Source organism: Macaca nemestrina, chromosome 9 (assembly GCF_043159975.1).
Source record: "Macaca nemestrina isolate mMacNem1 chromosome 9, mMacNem.hap1, whole genome shotgun sequence".
NCBI classification, from domain to species: Eukaryota; Metazoa; Chordata; class Mammalia; order Primates; family Cercopithecidae; genus Macaca; species Macaca nemestrina.
Window position 1 is genome coordinate 67,943,692 of NC_092133.1, and position 25,061 is coordinate 67,968,752.

Below are 25,061 nucleotides of genomic sequence, written 5' to 3' on the forward strand. Positions count from 1 at the left end.
TCCTGGCTCTACTCTACAGAGTGGTGTCCTTCTACAGCATTCCTCTGTGCCAAGCACATTGCTGGCCCCTGCGAATTCCAAGATGAGCGAGTCAAGGGCAGAAGGCAGGAGAGGGTAATTATCCCATCAGATGGCTGACTCTGCTGAGAGTCACACAGCCCATGAGTAGTGGGGGAGCAAGAACCCAAGCCCAGGTTGTCCACCTCTCAGTCCAGTGCCCTGACCACCGTGCCGCATGGCTAGACATCTCCAGGTCTCAAGAACATTGCAGCATGCCCTTTGCGCCGGCTGTTTGGGAGATCCTGGGGAATAGGCAAGCCACACTCTAAATAGGGTCCTCCCCCTACCCGTCCCCTCTCCCTGCTCCCAGCTGCTACGTCGGGGCATAGCTGGAGCCATCAGTTGGCAACAGAGCCATAAGCTGGCCTGTTGTCCCTTAGATTCTGTTGACAAAGCTTGTGCCAAGAGCAAAAACACATGGGAATCCCTCTCACCCCTCCAGGTCCCATCTGCCTGACACACAGCATCCACTCCTGACTCACATAGCTGTCGAGGGGGCTGCAGGCAGTGCTGGGGGCTCTCCGTGGCAGGTCACAGGCTGCAGATCCAAGGCTCTGGATCTGAACCGGGTTGAGAATCCAGTTTTGAAAGATGGGGTGCCCCAAGGCTTGGCCAAGATGCAGAGAAAGGCCTCAAGAGCTAGGAAATGCAAACTTCTTGTTTGTCTCTGGCCCAGTGGCTGTGAGGGAGGTCACTGCAGGTGACACTCACATTCTTTTCTTCTCCCCTGGTTAAGTGTTAGTTGCCTGGGAGGAGCTGTGTGCTACTGTTTGTAAAACTGACTTCGGGGGTCAAGAGGACGTGCAAGCCCAGGATTTGCTTTTTGTGCACATTCGCCTGCACCTTGCACGCAGCCCGGCACCCACACATGCACTGCCCCTCCACCGCACTGTTTGCACACACCAGGGCCCGGAAACACACAGATGCTTGCCCGCTGTCGGATAATTTCCATCCACCATAAAAATGGCTTTGGACCGTGGGGAATAGACCAGAGCTGGGCACAGGCAAGAATGTGGGTGGCGGGGCCTATCCAGAGGCCTGGGCTCAAGCTGGGATGATGAATACAGTTAAATTGCCATTACTCTCCCAGAAATCATGCTTGGAAGCAGCAGAACGGGAGGGGCCCTAGAAGTCCCTCTCTAGATGGCTTCCCCCTTGCTTCTGGAGGAGCTGACACCAAGTCCTTCTCGGGGCTGGCGCTGGGCCCTTGGCTGCTAAGCCGTTCCCCAAGGAAGGAGATTCTCGTGCCTGGCATTACAGGCAACAGTGTGAGTTCCCAGCCACCGCTGAGCAGGTACCAGGATGGGGAAATTGAGGCATCCTCTGGGAACAAGCTGCTGACAGCCATGGGCCCCAGAGTCACAGCTGGGAGCCTGGCAGGATCCCTCCCCTTTCCCCACCACAGAGTCCAGAGTGGGCTGGGCAGGGGCATTTGTGGCATGAGCAGGACTGCAGCCACAGGTATGGGACAGAGAGGGCCTGTGCCAGGCTAGACAAAAGCCAGCTGCCTGAAAAAGTCTGGTTATGGCAAATCAGAGCCGATGGCATCCCCTGTCCAAGAGGCCAGGGGACTTGTTTTGAGCCTCTCCACTCTAGTCCTGGGTGCCTGGTGGTCATTCAGGTCCCTGGCTGGGAGCTCTCCCCATGGGCAGTGCCCAAGCCTGCGGTGCGGGCTCTGGTCCTGGAGCCTGAGAGCCTGCCCCCTGAGAACCTCTCTGCTCACCTCCTGCTTCCAGACCTTCCCCTCCCTTGCAGTACGCACTCCCATCCCTGAAGGCCCCCCCCCACCCTCTCCTTGGCTGTCCCTGAGGATTCCTAAAGACAACCAGCCCTCCCTTCTCCTAGACACTGCAGCTCCATCTCTGCAGGCCAGGAGCAGGTACCAGGCTTCTTGGAACACCAGGAATGCCTTGCATCATTCAAGTCACCCCAGACAAACCAAGGGAGATCTAACCTGGGGACAGTCGCTCCTCAAATCTTAACTCAGAGAATGTTCCAGCCCGAGGGGCCTTAGAAGTCATTCACTTCAGCCCCTTCATCTCACAGAAAAGGACATCAGATTCCCAGAGGGAAAAAGAACTCATTTGAGGTTACTCAGCAAATTAAGAGACTGAATGGGTGTTAGAGCTCTAAGTCAAAACTGTTAGTGGCAAATTTTTATGTGAAAGGATCTGAGTTTGAGTTCTGGCTACACACTTGGAAGTTGTATGACTGTGGGCAAGTTACTCAGCCTTTCTGAGTCTTTGTTAACTCATCTGAATAATGGGCCCATTGTAACTACAGATGCAAGTGAAGTGCCCGGTAGAGTGGCTGCCACCTCATCTGTGCAAAGCACTGCAGTTACTGTTACTGCTGGCTATTTTTATTCAGTTGCAGCAGGCTACTTAAACAGTAGGAGATAGGTTTGGGGTTTTCTTTCTTGCCAAGCATTAAAAAAATTTTTTTTGAGATGGGGATCTCGCTGTGTTGTCCAGGCTGGAGTGCAGTGGCTATTCACAGGTGCAATCTTGGTGTACAACAGCCTCAAACTCCTGGGCTCAAGTGATTGCCCCACCTTAGCCTCCTGAGCAGCTGGGACTACAGATGCATTGGCGAGGTTTTATACAATGAAATTCCCAGCTGATGGTTTAAATATTGCTCGCCTGGCTACAGGGGGATGGCCTATGTGACCTCTCAGGATTCTTTCTTGGAGTCCCCCAAATGTCACAGACCCTGGAGCTCCCCCTGCTGGTTAGACTGGGAAAAGTCCTTAACCCGTAAAACCCCAGCCCAAAGCAAGGGACTCATGAATGCAGGAACGCAGGTGCCAGAGTAATCCCCTCTGTGGCCTTTCTTCAGAGGAGTCCCCATCCTTGTCAATCCCCTGCTGCCCTAGGATGAGTGGGGACAGGAAGTGGGCACAGAGAGGGGTGGCGGCCCCCGGCTGAACTCAGCAAAGGAGCTGAAGGTGGCACCATATCTACTCCAAGCTGGTCATCCCACCACCCGATGTCCAGGGAAGTCACGCCCGGGCTGCTAGGGGCTGGAGGTCTAGCTGTACCCCAGCCCTGCTTTGTAACACTGGATAAGCTGTCTTCCTCTGGACCTTGGGGATGCTGTTTGTGTTTTCCTGTACAGTTCAGAAATCACCGCGGGTTCTTAGAGTTCTTAAGCTTCCTTTAACCAAGCCCTTCCCTGCTGGAGTGCAAGAGCATGGGTGTGTGTGTGTGTGTGTGCGCACGTGTGTTTGCACATATGTGCTGCACAGTGCAGGTCTGTGTGTGTGTACATATGTGTGTGAGTGTCCCCACCATCACTCAGCCTAAGGCTGTATGTTCTCTCTGCTCTCTAAGGATCAAGATAAGACCAGGCCTCTGTCCACCCTGGCCAATTTGGCCATCATCATCACAGACGTCCAGGACATGGACCCCATCTTCATCAACCTGCCTTACAGTACCAACATCTACGAGCATTCTCCTCCGGTAAGACTCCTGGCCCTGAGGGACTTCCTTCCGAGCTCCTGTTAGGGATTAGCCCTGTAGTGGGCTGGGCTCCTCCTTGGCTCCTGCACAGTCCCTGTGCGTGGCAGTGATGGGTGTCCTGGCACAGTGAAACCCCAGCCACTCTTCACACCATGCCCATCTCCTCACCCTCTCACTCTACCCCAGGGGCTCCTTGTGGCAAAGAACAAAGGCTTCCAGGGCAAGTAACGGGGAGCCATTCAGACAGACTTATGTGGAGGGATGGGGATCCCATGCAAAATCCAGCCTGGGCTGGAGAATGGATCTAGGCTCAGTCTGGCTCCACAGAACATCAGTGTAGCTCAGCTGTGTCCCTGCCGTGTCAGTCTGTCCCTCTCTGCTGATGAGCACTGCCAGAGATGGTGGCAGCTGCCCTTCTTCAAGGGCTCTCTTGGCCCCAGCTCTTCCCTGCGAGCTTGCAGCTCCTGCTGCCCTCCCTAACGCCCAGTCTTTGGATTTCTTAAGTCCAGGTTTCCAAGAAAGGCTCCTGATTTTTCTGGTGTGTTGCAAGGTCATAGGTCACCAGCCTGTAGATCGGCTACCCATGGGTGTCTTAGAGGACAAAACATGCCTCGGCCCACTCTGCAAGGCTGTGGGTGGGGCAGCTTTGCTCAGCTGTGGGCCAGATGGGCAACGGCAGCCATCTCTAGTCTCATAACCACTCGTGCGTCTGTGCAAACTTGGATGCAACACCGGCTCTGGGTGGAAAAATTAGAAAAAGCTACCTCCCCTAGGCAGTCACAATCCCTGGTCATCAGCTTAGGGAACAGCATTTGGGGAAAGATAAATGAGCCCCTTCTTTTGAGGGAACTCAGTGTGCTTAGAGGAAGGACTCAGCTTTGGGAGCAAAGTGGGGCACCCGCCTGAGGCTCGTGGGTGTTCAGGGCCCCACCCACACCTCCGCACAGGCTCACAGAATTCAGCGTGACAGGTGAGCTTCCCTTGACTGGGGTGCAGGCTGTGCTCCTGGGCCTGACCCCTCATTTGGAGACCAGGGCTGCCCTGACCACTGGCCTCCCTTCAGAGCACGAGGCCCCAGTCTCCTGGTGTGTGGGGCTGGCATTCGGCCACTTCCTTCTTGGGGCAGGTGTGGAGGGAGGCTCCAAGAAGCAGGATCCTTTCCAGCCTGCTACTGTTGAATGTTTGAAGCTGCTTTGAGAGTAGAAGGGGACAGATCAATGCCCCCAATTCCCCAGCCTTCTCTTTCTTAGCATTCTGTGGGCAGTGGGAGCCCCAGCTTTTGAGACTGAAGGCTGACTCTTCTCAGTGCAGCCCAGCCCATTTCCCATGACTTTCCTAGCCCCCTTTCTCTCTGCCCCTAGCCCAACTTTGCCAGGCCAATACCTTTACAGCATCAGGTCAGCCGTGACGTGCTATTTTCAGATGAGGCAGGGCCCACAATCTGCCCATGGCCCCTGGGCATCTCCTGAGTGCTCAGCACTCTTGAACAACTTGCCCCACCTCTGCTCCCCTGAAGGGCTGGAAGCGTGCAGTCGGGCAGGGACGGGGTCTGCTGTGGGCATAGCACACAGTGTGTGCTCAGGAGATGGTTATGGAATGGACAAATGAACAGGCACCCTCACCCTGGGCAGACCAACACCCTGGGCAGACTCACCCTCCTGCACCCTCTCCGCCCCTGTGCCTGCTCTTGTCACCAGCCCAAAGTCCACCCACCCATTCTACCTTTCTTATAATTTTTTCACTCTACCTTTCTTATAATTTTTTCCCTGGCTTCTTCCCTACCTGTCCCAGAGATAGCAATTCCTCTCCCTCAACCCTGGTAGAATTAACTCTCTCTATGCTGCATAATTTTCCACTTAATTATAGTCTTGCCTGTAATGTTACCTATATATGTGGGCTACTTCTGAGCCCCCAGTAATCAAGGTACTTGCGTCTCTGGAACATGATCTCAGCCTTCCTTTGGGTCTCCAGGGCATCATGCCCAGGGCTAAGGGCAGGGAAGATGCCCAAGGCCAACTAGATTGAAGTACAGGACACGGTGGTGGCCGGGCTGGCAGAGGAGCTCAAAGGAGTCCCACACTGCCGTACTCACTTTGGCTGAATCACACAGCCTCCTGACCACCTCCTCACTGGGAAAGGGGGATAATTGTGCCTGCAGTGGTGCCTCCCTCGCCTTAGGGTTTTAATGGTTGGAGATAATGCACATAAAACACACAGCAAGTGTTGCCAATTAGCGGACGTTAAACTACGCTGGGCAGTGACCTGGTCAGTCAATTACAGTAGCCAGGTTGGGTTGGGGCTCCCAGCTTCAGCTTCCTTTCAGAGTCGTAATAGTTGGCAAGATGTGTGTTCCTGGTGTGAGTGTCCCCTGAGACCCCTAAGTTGTCTTTTTCTAGTATTGTTTTTAGTATTTCGTGCAATGCTCAGTGTGCGTGTTTTCACTTCAGACCTGCAGATTTCGGAGCTGTCCATCCATTCAGTCTGCACTTCATCCTTTTATGCACCCATCAAACATTGATGAGGCTGTCCCATGTGCAGGCCCCATGCTAAGCCATGCCCTCTGCTGTCCAGGTGATCCCACAGGCTCCTGCTAGGGCAGCCCCCTCAGTCTCAGCAAACCAGATCCTTGCCCTCCTTAACTCCCGGTCTCCTGATGCTCCATTTCTTGGCATATGCTATGATTCTCCTCTCTCGGGGACAGGGATCTTGATGTCTCTTTGCCTCGCCAGTATTGCTCCTTTTTCTCCACAAGGGCACTAAGGCCCATGCCCAGGGATCTGCTAGACCCTCAATCTGGGTGGTGCAGGCTTGAACCCCGTAGCTTGGCTTATGGCTGGGCTGGGGGAGCCAGAGAAGGCAGTGCATTGAGGGTTTCAGACCCTCCAGCCTTGCCCGGCTCCACTGGTGCCCACAGAATCCACCTCTGTGTCCACACACCTCTGCCCTTCCTCTGGTCTCCACACGTGAGGAGTTCTCGAGTTCCCTCGCCTTTTGCAGAGCCTCTGTCCTGCAGGCTGATTCCCCTGCACTCCCAGCCTGATCTTTCCTGGCTGCTAATTGGTTTCTGTGCCTTGATCTGGGCCCTCCATGTCCCTTTACAGTGTAGAACCCTGATTTAATGCAGCAATTCCCCGGCCAGGCCCAGGCTGAGATGCACCCTGGCCTGCTCTGCCTCCCAGGCCAGAGGATCCCAGCACCCCCATTCCCAGCCTTGCCTCTGCTGCCCCGGGGCCCCAACCGGACCTTTCCCCATTCTCCCCAACTCCCCCTCTTTATCTGCGGCTCGCAGCATGTATGCCTCCCCCTATCAGCGTATTGGGCTAGCATGCCTCATCTAAAGTGTATATATTACCTAATAAAATCCTTCTTATTTGGGATTATTGCATCAGATTTTAATTTCCTCACTCGAGCAGCAGCATGTCGGCCTGCCCGTCAGTGAAGGGCCGATAGAAGGTGAAAAGAGCGGATAAACTGCACAAATTACTGCCAGCCGATGCCTATCAGCCCTTCGACTGGAATTGACTGGAATTAAGGACTGAGAAATAGGATTTGCTACCTCAGAATCTGCTGTGGCAGCTCTCATCGGAAGTCCCTTTCAGCCCCCACCAGCCTGCCCCCTCCAAGGACGCCTCCTGTTCCCGAAGCAAGCTGCCCATTCACCTTTCAAGTCCTTAATCCCGTCATGGAAATGGGGTAGGGGGTGTCCCGGCTGAGCTTGCTGAGAAGGAGGAGGACATGGACCCCTGAGGCCACGCACAGCCCAGCTGGGCTCCTGTGTCCACGGTTTTCCTGACAAGGGCATCTTTGGAAGGGACAAGCCACAGAGGGAAGGGACTTGCTCCCTTCTGGAGAAGTCCAGCTTCTCTCCACTGTGTCCCCACTGCCCGGGCCTCAGAGGCTGGGACTGCCTCTCACACCTCACCCACATCTCAGCTTGGCACACCCACTGGGTACAGAGCCCTGAGCCCTTGCCTCCTCCGGAGAGCAATGGGGTCCCCCGGGCCCACCCCACATGGCCCTCCATTTCCCCAGTCACCCCGCCCCTTTCCCCTCCCCACTGCACCTTGTGACCCTCAGCAAATCCCTGAGCACTCTGAGCTTTAGTTTGCTCACACGTACCCCCATGTGAGGAAAGAGAGAGGGGGAACCTTGCTGGGTGCCCCACACAGTGGCACATCGTGGGCACTCCACTCATGCCAGTTCTGCCCTGGAGGCTGCTAGCTGTCCTCACGATGCACAGAAAGCCCCTTGCCGCTAGGTAGAGATGATTAATGTGGGGTGTTGGGGAGTCTGAATTTGCTGAAATTCTTTGGAAAAAACCACGTGGATGTGCATTTTCTGGGAAGAGGCCCCTGAGTTGTCCTCAGATGCACACAGCGCTTCTAGGCCCAAATAAATAGTAACAATCACGTTTATAGCATTTGCCGCACGTCAGGTGCTGTTCTGAGTGCTTCACGTTTATCGGCTGCTGAGGGCTGGGGATTGTGATTTTTACCCATTTTATAGATGGGGAAAACAAGGCAGCAAGAGGTTACAGGTAACTTAAAGGATTTGAGCGCATGCAGTCTGGCAGCAGAGTCAAACCCTTAACCAGTTTGTGGTGCTTGTCCGCTCCTCCCATCACAAACAGCTGGGCCCCTGCAGGCCTGCACGCTGTAGCCTCTCTCTCAGGAGGCTTCCTACTCCCTGAAATGTGGATTCCTGTGAAGGGCAGATGCCCTTGGCAGGTCGCACCCTGGTACACACCGCAGCTGGACTGGCTCCCTGGAGAAGCACAGCAGGCCGCATGCCCTTGGGAGCGGGGCCGGCTCTGGGTCGAGCACAGCCGCACTTCTCCATCCCCTGTCTTTGGAAATAAGTTTCAGTATATTGAAAATATAATCACTGAGCCTCTGAAACAAGAGCTGTGGGCTCCCAGGAGCCCTCATTCCTCCCTGTTAATTCCTTCTCATAACATTTCCAGTCTTTCTGGCTGCACTTGTATTAAAAGCTCAGGGTTTTATTAAAAGTGGATTTATTTACCCAAAAAGAGATGAAACCCCAGACTTTGCCAGGAGCCTGTCAGACCTTGCTTCATGGAAGCTTGGGTATGACTCTTGTGGGAAGAGTCCCCATTGTCCTCCTGTCCTGGTGAACCAACTGCCCTCCACAGAGCCCTGCCCGCCCAGGAGGCCTCTGGGCAGCCCCATGCAGGAGCCCAGCACGGGCTCTGAGGACTGAGGGCACTTTGGTCGCCAGGTCTCCTCTACACAGGCCTACACCAGCCCCCTCGTGCCTCCTCCTGAGGATCACTATCCGGGGCCTGGCCTAGCCCTGCCCTGCATGTGTGCCTGGAACGTGCAGTTGCCCCTGAGTACTGCTTAGTGACTCTCTGGGGTGGTGCTCCGGTGGGCCTCAGGCCTAGTTATCCTAGCAGGCCAGGAGAGCATGGAGCAACTGCTGTGAAGGGATACCAGTGCCTGGGGAGGGTGAGGTAGGGGGGTGCCCCTGCTGTGTCATGGCAGCAAGACTGGGTGGAGTTAGAGGAGGAGCAGCTTGTCCCACAAAAGCGCAGGGTGTGCCTGTCAGGGAACAAGCCTCTCTGCACAGGTGAGGGGGGTGGGGGTGCAGCGCAGGCTTCAGCCTCCTGCTGATAGACAGTGAGTGTAGAGAAGTGGCCAAGACCACAAGAGCCCCTCATTAGCCATGCAGATGCCAGAGTTGACATTTCCCTAGGGGGTGGGGACAGGCTTGTCTTGCTCTCTATCACCCAGGGGAACACTGTGGCCTGGAACCAGAGCCTCAGGCAAGCAAGGTGGGCAGGCGTGGCTGGCACTGGCCATGGTGCGATAGGACCTGGGGAGCCAGGTAAAGGCTGCCCCGGGCAAGGGGTGACTCAGCGAGTGGTGGCGGTGACCTTAAACCCTAAGGTTTAAGGGCTCTGTGAAGGTTTAAACAAACTCTTGTTTGTTCATTTGTTTATTCAGTCAATCAACCAACCCATTAATTGATATTTGAATGTGCCAGTTGTATGCCAGGATCTCTTCCTAGGACAGTCTTATGCCTCCAAGCACTAGGCTGAGCTCTGCCTTCTACCCAGAGCACCTTCCTCGTCATGTTCTCTCCCTGGCAAACTCCTACTCATGCTTCATGACCCATGCTGAATGTTGCCATCTGTACAACAGGTTGCCAATTCCTCCAGGTGTACTTCTCCCCTTTTTGGTACATACACATGGCTCCATCTGAGTCACATGTGTATTCACACTCCTTATATGTGTATAGCAGCTGTCTGCTCAGATATCCTTGACTTCATGCCGTAGGCTGTGCTCCCCAAGAATGCATTCCCCTGGCTCCCCATCCTATTAGTTCCAACTCCTGGCCCCTTCTCCACCAGTGCTGCAGAGAGAATGAATAGGGGTGTGGGAAGAGCCATTCCAAGCAGGAATTGCCAGGCACAGCACTGTGTGGGCCATGGTTCCTAGGGCCATGGCAGCCTCCGGAGTTGCCATGGCCATCCCCCGAGGTACATGCTTTCACGATTTATGCTTTCATCCCTAAGGTAATTGATCCATCATGTTCGCCTTTATTCAGACCCCGGTGAAAACAAGGTCCCAGGCTTTTTGCTGTTATTCTTATTAAGGTGGGGGGAAAGTGAGGCCAGAGAGGTGCAGTAACCTTCCTAAGGTCACACAGCAATGTGATGGGTGGTTGAGCTAGAGACCAGATCTCTTTTCTCTTCGCTGGATGCTCCTCATCGGTTCTTCTTCCATGGTGGTCCATCTGAACAAGGGATATGGGAAGGGGAAAGGGGAATGATAGCATCGGTAAGGTTGGGCCTCCCCATGGACCACAGGGTGTTTGCCTGGGAACTGCAGTGTGTGCCCAGGGCAGCTGAGGCCTGAGCCCTTGGCACCTACTTCCTGGTTTGCCCTTGCAGCCAGGATCAGCCTGGGGAGGGAAGCTGTGGGTGCCATTACAGCTGCAAAGAAAGACAGCAGCCAGGGGATCCAAACTCAAGTCCCTCCTCTCTTCTGCCAGGGCACGACGGTGCGCATCATCACCGCCATAGACCAGGATAAAGGACGTCCCCGGGGCATTGGCTACACCATTGTTTCAGGTAAGGCAGAGGCTGCCCCCTCTCCTCTCACCCCTCTGTCCTCCACCCAAGGAGAGCCAGTAGGTGTCTCAGGCTCTGAGGGCTAAGGAGAGGTCTGTGGGCATGTGGGACAGGGTAGGAGACCTGCCTACAGGGACAGTCCTCGCCAAAGGGCCAGGAAGGGGACCGAGTGAAGGCAGTAGGAACGGGGAGAAGAGATGCTGGGAAGCCGACAGAGGCTAAAATGTCTGGGGGCTGCTTGGCTGGCACTGGGGGGTGGGAGCGTGTGCTGCTGTCCACGGTCTGAGACACTTGGGCACTTTGGGGCTCTGGGCCTGGGACTTGGGTGACTCCCATCTAACCTCCTCCAGCCCTCTGGGTTTGTCTTTTTCTTTTCGTATTTGATGAAAAGGTGGCAGTTCTAACATCACTGTAGAACAAACGGAGCTGCAACTACAGCTGATTTCATGTTCTTTTCACATTTCCAACCCTTAGGAATTCATGTCGCATCTGGAATGTTGCAGGGGGGAACATCGGCCCCCTTGCCACCAGATGCCTTGGTTGAGCAGAATAGTGACTGATGGCAGAGATGGTTCTGGGTGACAGGATCCCTGACCCACGCCCCACCCAAAGACTGACAAATGGCAGCTCTGTTCGGCTCTCCCAGGGCTGGTTGGTTTTAGAGCAAGGATGCCTTGAGGATGCGGCGAGAGGCTGCTCACCCACAGACTCTGGCTCTGCCCACCCCCCATACATGCCACTCACCGCCTCCCTGCCCAGCCCACGAGTCGGTGAAGGGTCAGCCTGGTGTATCTGGGCAGGCCAGGCTGATGGCCGAGAGGACGTCTGGCCAGTTTCCACCCACTGCCTCTCCCTACCATACCCCCACACCCCCAGAACCGGGACTGGCATTGCTGGAGTAGCATCCTGCCCCTGAAGCTCAGAGGACAGCAAGGCATAGTGATCAAGAACATGGAGGAGGAGGGAGTCTACTGTGTCAGTCATTTTGGGTGGGTCCCTGTCCCTCAATTTGCCTGTACTTCCACAAAATGGGAGCAGTAAGAGTAGCTACCTCGAGGTGATGTAAGAGTCAGATGATTTAACATATAAAGGGCCTAGTTAATGCATGTAAAGTACTGCATAAGTGTTAGCTATGGTTATTACTAGAGCTAGCAGCTAATGCTACCTTGGGAAGCTAGGGGTTAGCTAGTAGGAGGGAGACATCTCATGTCCTTGGCACCTGCAGTGTCCCCCTGGGACCTGCAGCTGCTGACATGACTATTGTTTTGTCTCTAAGCCCAGGGTACTCTGGGACCCAGAGCCACTCCCAGCCCAGCGCAGGTGGTGACCGGCAGCAGGAGCATGGATTTGGGCCTCTGCACCACCCCCTCCACCCATTTCATCATTCTGGTGTCCAGCACAGGACCTGGTTAGCATAAACCCTGATACGTACTTGCAAAATGAGTGAATGTCACTCTAGGGGAGTGAGTGTTCAAACTCCAGCTTGCCCAAGATCTCCTGGGGCTCCTACCCAAAATACAAAGTCCTTGGGCCCCACGGAGATTCTCCTGGAGGTCTGGGATGGGTCCAAGAATGGTCCTTTCTCACAGCAGTTCAGGTTCAGGCAGTCCTCAGATGGGGATGTGAGGAAGCCAGGCCCCAGAAGGAAACTGTTCTGCAGGAAGGCAGGACCCGCTTGGGAATCGAGGCCCTTTCTAGGTGGGCAGAGAAGAAGAGGAGGCCTGTCTTGGTGCTGATCTTCTTCATGAATTTTGCAAATTGAGACACAGTATAAGAGCCTCCCAGTGACCAGGGGCTTGTGCTGGAGAACTGAGGGAACACCGGTGAGCCCTGGGTGATGGAGTTGGGGAGCCAGGACAGAGTGGCAGCAGGAAGGGAGTGCTCAGCTGGGCGGGGGCATGTCTCTCATGTGCTGACAGCCTCTAGGCTGGTTTCAGATATACCCCAGCCTGGATGGAGGTGGGGAACAGAGAGCCAGGACTTGGTTCAGGGTCATGCTTAGAATGGGAACTTCTGCAGAGACTCTGAGTCCATCCTCCAGGGCGCTGGTCCATTCCAGGTTCATGCTGGGTGACAGGCTGCCAGTCCAGACCCTTGAGTCCTCTCCAGTCTTCAAATAAACCCTGATAGCTCCAGCCAGAACCATCTCTCTACTCTCTCCCTCTGGGGAAGGAGGCTGGAGGGCTGAGCTGCTGAGCCTTTGGTGCCTGGGCTGGACTCTGGAGCTTGCAGTCCGGGCACAACTGGGGCAAAATCTCCTGGGACAGGCTCCCAAGTACACATATCAGGGTGAGAAGGGAGACCCAAGATTTGAAACCACAGAGAAGGGATGTATGTGGAGGTGAGGGCAGGAGGCAGAAACTTCTGGAAGGCCTGAGGCATTCAGCATAGCTTTATAGGATTCCCACTGCCAGCACAGATGTGTCTTAAGGGCTTTTAGAAAGGATGACAAATGGGTTACTTCTCACATGCCAGTTTTGATTGATTGGTAATGGCTGCCTGCAGAGGATCATGGAACCAAACAGGCTCATGAGCGCAGTATTCAACTGGTAGAGTCTGCTATGGATGTGGCAAGGGAGAGGGCCACTATGTGACAAATATTTGGCATCCTTGGTATGTTACCACTTGAGCAACACTTGCTGGGTGGCCTTAGATCTTCCTCTACCTATTTTGTGGATGTTTGTCACCACCTTGCATCGCCCAAACCCCTGTTGGGTAATGAGCAGCTCGAGCAAAGGGCAGTCCTTCTCTTTCTTCCCTACCCATCCTGACTGGCTCAACGGGGCTGCCCCTACCCGCCATTCCTGCCCCCTTCTCCCTGGCCCTGGGCTGGCACAGTCTCCCTGAGAGCCATCCTCAGCATGAACCTAAAGCAGGTTGATGGGCAGGAGGGCACTGTCCCCAGGAGAGCAGGTGGACAGCGGGCTAGGATTTTGGCCTCATCTCTACTTCCTTCCACCAGGGTAGACGCGGCTGAAAAGAACATTGTCTGCCAAGGGTCTGTGTCACACACCTGCTTCTCTGGTGATATTTGGTCGCAGCCCTCTCCTGGGTGGCCTGGCCAGTGCCTGTTTATTGGGAAGCAGGCAGAAGGGATGGTTCATGTCACCCTGAGGGCATCTTCACAGCTGACTGCCCCAAGCTTGCCCTGAGTGCCTAGTAGGGGCCTGCCCCAGCCCTAGCAGCTCAGGAACCATTTTCCTTTGAAAGAAAGAACTAAGGGCTTTGTAGCGGGTGGGCAGAGCCAAGTGGAGAGTCCTGAGTGTGGTGATGTGGGTGACTCGAGTCTCTGGGACACCCCCAGAAGCCTGGGCTGGTGGTGGCTCTGTCTGCAGTGGGTGAGGCCTATCTGCCCCACGTGGCTGGAGACAGGCCTGAGCCCACAACGGATCCATGGCCCACAGTTAACCTGCCCAGTCCCCTGAGGCCCTGTCCCCTCCAGGCTGTTTATCAGCCCTGCAGCTGTGGGGATTTATGTCTGCACACCAGTGCTTTCCCCATTACTAATGACCCCTCTGTTTTGCCAAGAACAAAGAGGCCTTCAGCGCTAAGTTATGGCTCCATTGCCATCAATTTGTTCTCAGCTCCTCGTGGCCAAACTGAGACTGAGGAATGACAAGTTCTTTCCCATAGATGACCTGGCATGGGTCCCATCTTCTCCCTCAGCCTGTACCTGCCCTGCCACCCACAAGTGGCATCATTTTCTTGGGGCCTGACCAAAACAGAGTTCTGCAGGCTCCCATCCCCAAAGGACAGCCCCAGCCTGTGGTCTCAACAGACACTCCCTCTGGCCTCATCCTTCCTCTGCCAGACAGACACAACCCCCCTTCAAGGGGCAGCTGCATTCGCCCCCCTCCCTCCGACCAACAGAGCACTGAACTTGGAGTCAGAAGTTGTGGGTTCGAGGCCCAGCTGTGCCACCTGCCAGCAATGTATCTGAGTAAGGGGTTTGACCTCTCGACCCCGTGGTCCTCGCCCACGGAACTGGGTTAATAATCCCCACATGGGTGAGAAGGTGCTGGAGAGACTTGAAAGGGCCATAAAATATTAAGGATTATTAATTGTCAAGGAACAAGCAGGACCCAGGAGTCCTTGGGACTCATTCATTCATTTCCTCATTTGTTTGAGCACAGGGCAGTGGTTGAGAGTACAGGCTCTGTAGCCATTGTCCATGGTGGTGACCTCTAGCTGTGCCAGCCAATGCATTTGCCTATTAGCCCATGTAGCTACTGGGCACTTGAAGTGTGGCTAGTCTGAGTTGAGAGATGCTGTCAATAAAACACGTAGGATTTTGAAGACCTAGTGTGCAAAAGAAGGTGATAAAATATCTCACTGGTAATGTTTTATATTGATGACATGTTGAAATGATAATATTTTGGATATACTGGGTGAAATACAGCATATTATTAAAATTAATGTCACCTATTTCTTTTTTGTGACTACTAGAGAATTTAAAATCACCCATGTGCCCATATTCCAATTCTGTTGGCGGCTCTGTTCTAGAGTTAGGTGGCCTCAGCTTAGCTTCTGCCACTGACCAGCTGTACAACCTTCTAAGCATCCATTTTCCAATCTGTAAAATGGAGATGATAACAGCCCCTGCCTCACAGGCCTATGGGGGTTTAGTGAGCTGAGCCAAGTCAGCACACAGAAGAGCACCTGATCTTGTAGCTAAGGCACTGAGCAGAGTGGACTCTTCATTCCCACCCACAGTTGACTGAGGGCTTTCTCCGGGCCAGGAGCCATGCTGATGTCCTGAGAGGTGGTGGAGACCAGGGCACCATCTTCGCCCTGGGAACCTGCAGTTTGGTCAGGAGACAGACCTATGCAGAGGCAGCTTTGTTCCCCGGGTGGAACTCTGGGAAGAGGAGGCACAAGATATGCTGATGTTGACGTGGAGTGATGGCTCCCTGGGGGCCCGTTAGACTGTTTTATCTACTTCTGTGTGTGTTCAAAAATATCCATGATAAGAAGAGAGAAAGGATCCTTGGGAGGGGGTGCCTCAGCCACTCAGCGCAGGCTGGAGAGACTCCACAAGGAGAGATCACAGAAGCCAGGCACTGCAGGAGGAGTAAGAATTCAACGGAAAGAGGGGCGGACAGGCAGAAAGAACAGTGTGTACAGAGACTCTGCAGTAGGAGAGGAGCCACATTCATGCATCTGCAGTAGCTCAGCGTGACTGGGCGCAGCGCACAGGGGAGGCAGTGGCGGGGGGGTGGGGGAGTCGGGTGCTGAGGCTGCAGAGGGAGGCCGGGCTGGCCATGCAGCATGTGGGCTGTCTGGCTCAGGAGAATGCCAGCCCTGGTCCTGAGAGCAGCAGGGGGCCACCTGGGGGGTCTTGGGGGGTGGGGTGCATGGTCAGGAGTGCTTTTGGGCAGCTCATTGTGGTCAAGGTGGAGCAGACAGGTTGGGGGACAGCAGGTAGGAGCAAGTAAGGAAGAGGTTGGGGTGTCCAGCTGAGAGTTGCAGCCCCGACTGCTCGGCCACAGGCCACACTGGGGGACAGAGCCAGACAGAGGCCAAGGGGGGCGTGGAGGCCTTGGAGGAGGTGCTGACGAGACAAGTGCCGTGGGTGAGGGCAGAGCTCTGTCCTCTTTTCATGCTGAAAAGGCCTAATCTCTTCTTGCTGCCCACATCCATTTCCCCATCTGCTGTCGTCCACAGCTCAGGACCATCCCCCAGAGTGAGGGGAGGAGAACCCTGTTTATTGGGTGCCTGCCATGTACCAGGCACAGCCTGGACACAAGTTATCCCTCAAAACAGTCTATGAGAGAGATGTAGACAAGGAAAGCAAGGCTCAGAGAGTTTACATATATTGGCCAATAGTCACAGCTACTAAGAGGCAGAGCAGGGATTCGAACCCAAGTCCCTCAGGTTCCAGAACCTCCCAGTTTCCATGACAACCCACTAGTTCTCAAAGTGTGGTCCCCAGAGCAGCAACATCAGCATCGTCTGGGAATTATTAGAAATGCAAGGTTTTGGCCGGGCGCGGTGGCTCAAGCCTGTAATCCCAGCACTTTGGGAGGCCGAGGCGGGCGGATCACAAGGTCAGGAGATCGAGACCACAGTGAAACCCCGTCTCTACTAAAAATACAAAAAATTAGCCGGGCGCGGTGGCGGGCGCCTGTAGTCCTAGCTACTCAGGAGGCTGAGGCAGGAGAATGGCGTGAACCCAGGAGGTGGAGCTTGCAGTGAGCCGAGATCGCGCCACTGCACTCCAGCCTGGGCAACAGCGTGAGACTCCGTCTCAAAAAAAAAAAAAAAAAAAAAAAAAAAAAAAAAGAAATGCAAGGTTTTGCATCCTCACTAAACCTAAAGAATCAGAAACTCTGGGTGCGCCCAGGCAACGCTGATGTTGCTGGCCTGGGGACCACACTTTGAGAAGCTCTGTTCTAAAGGAGCGTGTGTTCTCAATGGCAGCAAAATTTTGTACTGGGGAAGATCTTACTCTTTTAATGTATAAAGCAGATTTACATTATATCCGTGGTGTTGACATTTCATGTCAGGGGAGGAAAGTAATTACGTAAAAATGTCTAAAGTGGCTCCTGGGGCAAGGGATTGAGTGGGGTGGGTGATGATGAAGAGAAGGTTGAGAAACACAGGGCTAGAATCAAGGGTAAGTGAGAAGTATCAGGCCAAAACCCCTCACTTTCAACTTGAAAGGCAGTGGCCTCACTTCCAGGTCACACTGGGGTACTATGTTAGTGAAGAACAGAGCTTTCCCTTGCTTGTCTCTGAATTTTATTTTAATGCTACCAAGCGAGGAGGTACATTGGGTGCTTTAAAATACATTGAAATACATGAAAATACATTGATTGCTTTGAAGGGAAGTGTGTGTGTGTGTGTGTGTGTGTGTGTGTGTGTACACAGGGAGAATAATCAGATACAGTCACACTTGCACAAGCTCACACCCCCGACATATGCCAATAACTGAATTGGGCCCCTGGCCATGGCCTGGTGGGGGACAGCTATCATAGGAGACCATCGTGCGAAACACTTCAAAGCCCTTGTGATTAAGCTGCTTGGCATTTTCTCACCCTGAGAAGTAAAAACTCAGGAAAAGCAGAATTGCTTTGGAACTCTGAATTGCACACCACAGCTCCTGGCTTGGGGTAGCACAATGGGTGCCTGGAAGCCCCAAACATCTCGGGGCATCTTGGGGAATGGCTCACCTGGCTGGAGCCAGAGGTCACCAGGAAGGAGTCCAGGGCAGATGAGAGAGGGGTGGCAGGGCAGTTGCTAGAAGACATAGAAAGCAAAAAGAAGTAGGTTCTTGAGTGCAGCTGGGGTGGGGGAAGTGAACACGGGGTCACTGGGAGATTCATCTCACACAGTTCTGGGTGGATTGGAGCAGGAAGCACTCGAATGAGGGCGATCTGCTAACAGGCTGTGACTCTAATCTATCCTTGCTGAGGGGAGGTCTGGGGGTCATTGTGGAGATGTATAGGAGCCGAGTCAGCAGGCTCTGGTGATGTACTGAAAATAGATGATGCAGGAAAAGGAGGAGACAAACTACTAACGTCTGAGTCTGGGTTTCTCGGGTCATGGTGGTGGCCTAGGCAGAAAGGGACATATTCATAAGAAAAGCCTGTTAACATCAGTGAATGCCACCCTAGACCCACATGCACCAAAGCACCCCATTCTTCACCCATGGCAGACATCACTAATTGATTCCAGCACAAGGATGGGCCTCCAAGCCTTTCTTACCTGCCCTCTTGCAGCCACTAGCAATTGAGAAGCATTCTCTCTCAAGCTAGAACAAGCCTACCGTCCAAAGTGTAGGTTTAGCCCATTTGCATCCTGTAGCTCTCTTCTTTCAAGAATCTCTAGGGACAGAGCCTCTGAAGGGTTTTTAATTTAATTATAGAAACACGCTGGCCTGTTATTTACAGTTCTCTCCCCTCATCAGGCCGAAACAGCAACAATGTATCACACCAACGCTCACTTTCTCCTGATGAGCCACGAGAAAGTCTGCACTTTTTCCTTCCCCCGATCTTTCTCCCTCTTCTCTCCAGGCTGCGCTTCCTGCCACCCGGCCTCTCCTGGTGCTCTCATGAGCCCGCCTTTGTGATAAACCAGTCTTTACAGCCGTGCTCATGATTCCCTGTTCTTCCTCTCTCCTTTAATGAGGTCCTGTATGCTCTTTGTCAGTAACAGTGGCTTGCCCCTTGCTTCCTTCCCATAAATAACACTGGTAGGTGGACTTTTAAGAGGTTTCACTGCAGCACAGTGAAACTCTCCCTTTCTGCGTCTCGTCTTCCCCATATCCTCCTCATGGGCAGGAGTCTGTCTCTGTCCCTTGCTCGGAACATAGAATGCTGTGGAAACACTCTCAAGGCTTCCCCCTTCTGCTAGACCTGAGTCCACTTCCCCAGCTGGGCAAAGCATGGACTGCATGGGCCCTTTTTATTAGTCCACACAGCTTAGGGAACCATGTCTCTGAGCCAGAGCCATGGCTGAGGCAGCTCTGCGGGGTTGGTGGGGTTCTTGCTTATGGTTGGAGGTTGTTTGGGTGGGAGATTCTGGTTCCCCCATGTCAACGGGAACTTGTCTTTTTTTCTTTTTTGATTCTTTTCTGCTTTTTCCTCAATCTTTAAGATAACTGCTTTTTATTGACTTTCAAGAGCTTTGAGATCTTTGGAGGAATATGAAATTAGCCACCATTTAGTTTGCATTCTCTTTCTCTTAACTTGGTCTACCTCTGGTACACAGAATTGATTTAAATGTAATTCTTGGCTCACGATTAACGTTGGTCCATGTGTAGCTCTCTTTTGTTTCATTCTTAGCCTTAATAATATTGTGGATGCCTGTGAAACTCACCAGCCCACCTAGAGCAAGACCATCACCTATGCCTTATGTCGCCTTACCCACACGTCATTCACACCTTACTCACACCTTACCCTCACCTTACCCACACCTTACCCTCACTTTACCCTCACCTTACACACACCTTACCCACACCTTACCCTCACCTTACCCACACCTTACCCTCACTTTACCCTCACCTTACCCACACCTTACCCTCACTTTACCCTCACCTTACCCATACCTTACCCTCACTTTACCCTCACCTTACCCACACCTTACCCTCACCTTAGCCTCACCTTAGCCTCACCTTAGCCTCACCTTACCCACACCTTACCCTCACCTTAGCCTCACCTTACCCACACCTTACCCTCACCTTAGCCTCACCTTAGCCTCACCTTAGCCTCACCTTACCCACACCTTACCCTCACCTTAGCCTCACCTTACCCACACCTTACCCTCACCTTAGCCTCACCTTAGCCTCACCTTACCCACACCTTACCCTCACCTTAGCCTCACCTTACCCACACCTTACCCTCACCTTAGCCTTACCTTCCCCACACCTTACCACCTGTGTGTTCCTCCTCCACCCCATTCCCTGCCTCCCATCCCCCAGAACCACATATTTGAATCCTGTATTCTCTTATTCTCTTCCTTGTGGGAAATATCTTATCGCATGTGTGTGGGTGACATATTGCTTGGATTTAGTTGTCTTTGAACTTTATTTTACAAGTATCATGTTATACATAGGCTCCTGGGACTCCTATTTTCTCCTCAATAGTATATATCCAAGACTCATCCATGCTGTCAGGCGGGTATCATTTTTCATGTTTACTATGCGTATTACTCCATCATGGGAAAATACTGCAGTTTACTTATCCATTTCCCTGTTGATGGGTTGATTACAAACTGTGCTGCTATGAGCATCCATGTATCTCTCTCTGGATGTGTTCAAGAGTTTGCCTTCAGCTACATACGTCATCTCTCACCCCTATCATAACCCCCGAATGTGGCTGGCTAGAGCCGTTTAACAGATGAGGAAGCCTAGACGCAAAGAGCTCATGAAACATGCTTAGGGCCACATGGCAAATGAGCCGCAGACCCAGGATTCAAACCGAGACCTTCCTGCTTCTAAAACTCACATTTTTTTCTGCTATTGTTTGCTGTTCTGCCTGAAAAGCCAAGGGATTTATGTCAGCCTGGTGGTCTGTGTGTAGGAGTGGAATATTAAGATTCATTCAATCATTCATTTATTCATTCATGCATTTGTTCATTCATTCATTCAGCTAACCAGTGAGTACTTATTCAGTGGCTACTGTGTGCCAAGCTCCATGCTAGACCCCGGGACCAGCTGTGAACCGAAAGCCCCCATCACCACCCTCATGGAGTTCACATGTTAGTGGAGGAAAGGGATCGTAAATAAATCAGCAAAGACAGTGTTTCCTCGGTGTGTTAAAAACGTCAGGAAGAAAACGCCAGGGTGAGGAGAGGGTACCTAGGATGAGGAGGCATCTAGGAAGGGGATTTAGGAAGGCTGGACCAGGGAAATGTCAGCTGCCTGCCTCCACCTTTCCAGGCTATGGGCATGGGAGGAGATCCTCATCGCTCCCGCCTCAGAAAAGGTCTCCAATATCTTCTGGGGGCTTTGAACCTGAGACGAGCCCCTCTAAGCAGCTCAGATTCCCAGCTCCCTTTTTCATCTGACTCCCTGGATGACTGCTCAGCTTTCAAGGCAGCCCCCAGCCGAGGCTAATCTGAAATAAAAGTTTTTATTTATCTAGCTTGATACCTGGTGCAAGGTTAAATCATACAAAAGAAAAAGCAATAAGAGAGAAAGATTAAGCATAAGGCGCTGTCTTAGGCATGCCCTTTTGCAATATGGTTACAAAGATATTAAACCTGAAGACACCCGCAAGTCCACATTGCTATTTCCTTGTCTCTCTGGGCTCAGCTTAGCCGCTGCTAAAGCAGGAAGGATGACAGAACTCGGTGGGGGCCGTAGGAGGGAGACCCCCTGGGGTACCCTGCAGAGAGAGTGAGCAGCCAGATGGAGTTCTAGTTACTCAGCCCATCAGCCACCTCCCACCCCACACAGCTCTGATTCATGGCTTCCCTGGGGAACAAAAACATTGACATCTGCACCTATGTTTCTATCAGCGTGTCCGTGTCATCAGTATTTATTATGTGCCTGCCACGGGCAAGGCACCCTGGGAAGAGAGAGCAGGCAAGAAACCTTCATCACAGTCCCTTCCCACAGTCAGCCTGGGCTCAAATCTCAGGTGACCTTGAGCAGGTTACATCCACCTGTGCCTCAGTTTCCTCATCTGTGAAATGGGAATATTCATAGGCTTATTTTAAGCATCAGATGAGTTAATACAAGCAAAGCTCTCAAAACAGTGCCTAACACATAGTAGGCACACTTTATTGTTATTATTAGCGTTGAAAAAATTATAGTCTAGTTGATGACAAACGCAAACAAGAAACACCAGGCGTGGATTTCTCAGCCTGTAGATATTAATGGGGTCTCTAAAAATCCAGATTTCACTGACTTGTGGCCTTCCTCCATGACTGTATAACCCTCAGACTTCAGCTCTCTGTAAAATCCCCACCAAACGTTGCAGAGGCACCTACAGGGTGGGGAGGAGGCAGTTCTCCTGCACTTTCTAACTGCCCTGCCAGCTCTCCTGCCCTCATCCCTCTCGGTGTCCCCTGCACAAAGCTGCTGGAGGTGGGTAACTCACCAGGCCCCTGCTGTAGGCACCCTCTCTAGCCCCTGAAATGGCCCAGCGTCCCCTGGGTGCCCCATGACCCTGGAGCCAGATGGATTGTGGGCTCCTCCCCTGCTGCAGGCTGCACTTAGGATCTGGGTCCCACAGCCCCGCTGCCTGAGCCCTGTGCACTGCATGCCCCTCTCCACTCACACGCAAACAGCTCCCCCAGCTCCAGTCTGCATCCCTTCCCTCTGTAGGGCCAGGAAGGGCCATGAGGACACCATGCCACCCTCGTCACCCATCTTTCCTACAGAGCCCATTGTTTAAAGCAATTTTTTTCTTTTTGAGACAGAGTCTCACTCTGTCACTCAGGCTGGAGTGCAGTGGCGGCATCTCAGCCCACTTGCAACCTCCACCTCCAGGGTTCAAGCCATTCTCCTGCCTCAGCCTCCCTAGTAGCTGGGACTACAGGCGCCCGCCACCACACCCAGCTAATTTTTAGTAGAGACAGGGTTTCACCATATTGGCCAGGGTGGTCTTGAACTCCTGACCTTGTGATCCACCTGCCTCAGCCTCCCAAAGTGCTGGGATTACAAGTGTGAGCCACCACGCCCGGCCTAAAGCAATTTTTTTAAAAGAAGGGAAGGAAGGAAAGGAGGTGGACAAAAGAAAGAAATAAGAAGAAAAGAAAGCTTTATTTTAGCCAAAATATCAGCTTACTGAAAGCCCACCCACCCATTCCCCAGACATATCCAGTATGGACCCTAGGGAAAACCAACTACACAAGTAATTCATCATGGGTGCCTGAAGCATGGCATATGTAATACACATAGGGTTTGTTCCCCCAGGAAAGGCAGTCCTTGAAGGAGGGTTTGGGGAGATGGTGAGGAAGAAGCATTGCCACCCGCAGGGTAGGTTGTGAGCACACACTCATAGGACTTTCCCCCCACCCCCGCCCTAACATTCTCCTGCAGGTTGGAACTCACATTGGGAAAGGTTTGGATGCCAGACTATGGAGTAATAATGACGTCATAATAATAGCTACCACTTATTGGATGTGTGCTAATGGATCTAAATGTTTTACCTACATCAACTCTTTTAATCCTCTCAATAACCCCATGAGACTGTCCTATTATTGTTATCCCCATTTTACAGAGGAGGAAACTGAGGCCCGGTTGCCCAAGGTTTCATGTCTGGTAGGTGATAGAACCGGATACTGAACCCAGCAGCCTGGCTCTAAGCCTATTTTTCTCCACCTCTCCCTGCCCTGAGCACTGGAGCGGGCTGCTGCAGGCTGAGAATCACTGGTTCTACCTCTGGACTTGGCTAAACTTCCTGTGCTTTCTGCCACCTCTCTCTCTGCCTCTCTGTCAAATGCTCTGAGTCAATTAACTGGCTGCCCCCATTCAAATATTTGACCAATATCCTGGAAACAGAGATTTCAGAGCAGATATTTTCAGACAATCATTGAAGTGAACAAACATTCTGGCACAGAATGAAATTATTGCTCAACATCTGATTCTGTCGGGCTGTTCTCCCATCCCAGCCTTACCCCTACCCACCACTTGAAGGCGTTTCTTTATGGGGGTGAGGTGGGTGGAATTGGGCTGCTTCTGCTTTCTAGCTCACTGCCCCTCCTACCCCCTACCACTGCTAGTGCGTGAGGATTCCCCCACCCTCACTTGTGGGATCACATCATTGAAGCACTTTTGAATCCGTAAAGGCAGATGCTGAAGGGCACCTCACAACGATGACCGGCAGACCAAGCGTTATTTTAAAGGGGCTGGTGACTAGTTTTTCTTCATAATGACAGTGGTAGTCCCAAATGTCAGCAAAAGCAATTTAGTTGAGATTGAAAGGAGCACTTTGCAAATGAGGATTTGAGTCCCTGGGATGCTTTCAGTCCTCTGTAGAAGTCTGTAGGAGCTGGGTGTGGTGGCGTGTGCCTGTAGTCCTAGCTACTCCAGAGGCTGAGCCCAGGGGTTTGAGGCTGCAGTGAACTAAGATGGCCCCACAGCACTCTGGCCTGGGCAACAGAGTGAGACCCTGTCTCCAAAGAAAAAAGTCTCTAGAGACTGGGGAATTGATCATTCATGACTCAGCGTATGGTTGGCAGGGTCTTAATGTGCCAGCTTTCACATGGGGTGATCTTGAGGAGACAGACAAGACTGTATAATGGAAACTGAAAATGTAAAACCAAGCCACCGAGAAGCTTGAGGATTTGCTGCAGAGGTAAACGTATGAGAAATCGCTCCTTCATCACAGCATTTGCTGAGTGGCTGGTGCTGTCGGTGAGTTCCTGGGGGAGATCAGAGGAGGCCGAAAGGGCTGAGAGCTGGGGCAGAGGCGAGGATAACAGCTTCAGCCGAATGCTGGTTCCCCAAATGTAAGAAGATACTCCCAAGGGATGATTTTAAGGGATGCACGGGTGAGGCGTGAAATAACATTGAATCACACAAAGAGACAGTTATTCCCTTCTTGATTCTCTTACAGAATTTCCATTTCTGTCAGTTCTATCCAGGAAAGGGTTCAGTTGGGTGCTCCTGTCTTTAGCACCTCTTCAACTGGGCTCATGTCCCCACTGGACACAAGGAGAGCTGCTGGAGCCTTCAGAGGTTGAGCTGATGCAGCTAACCATGGAGGCAAACCACACAGGCTCATTTCCCCATGTTACAGCCACCCTCTACACATGGCTGATGAACTGGTTCTCCATGTGTGATACCCTTCAAGAGTTTTTTTAGGATGATGTTTAAAAAAATTAAAACTACTAAACAAATAACAATAGAAGTTTCATACAAACATAGCAGAAATTGGGAGGCTGGTATCCACATGACTGACGATCAGGCAATGCTGATGGACCAGTCATCTTGACTTGGGCCTTTCCTTGAGTGACTTTCCTTCTGAGAGTCACCTCAGTGCATGTGAAGG

General features: G+C 52.6%; 1 protein-coding gene across 3 annotated transcripts in view; it reads left to right on the forward strand.

Annotated features, from left to right (window-relative positions):
• Nucleotides 1–25,061, forward strand: part of LOC105466056 (cadherin-23) — a 386,971-nt gene that overhangs the window by 171,831 nt on the left and 190,079 nt on the right. For all 3 annotated transcript variants that reach the window (XM_071069711.1, XM_071069712.1, XM_071069713.1), the window contains exons 8-9: nt 3,393–3,521; nt 10,539–10,617. In XM_071069711.1, the coding sequence (XP_070925812.1) occupies nt 3,393–3,521; nt 10,539–10,617 (208 nt within the window). The remainder of the gene's footprint in view (nt 1–3,392; nt 3,522–10,538; nt 10,618–25,061) is intronic.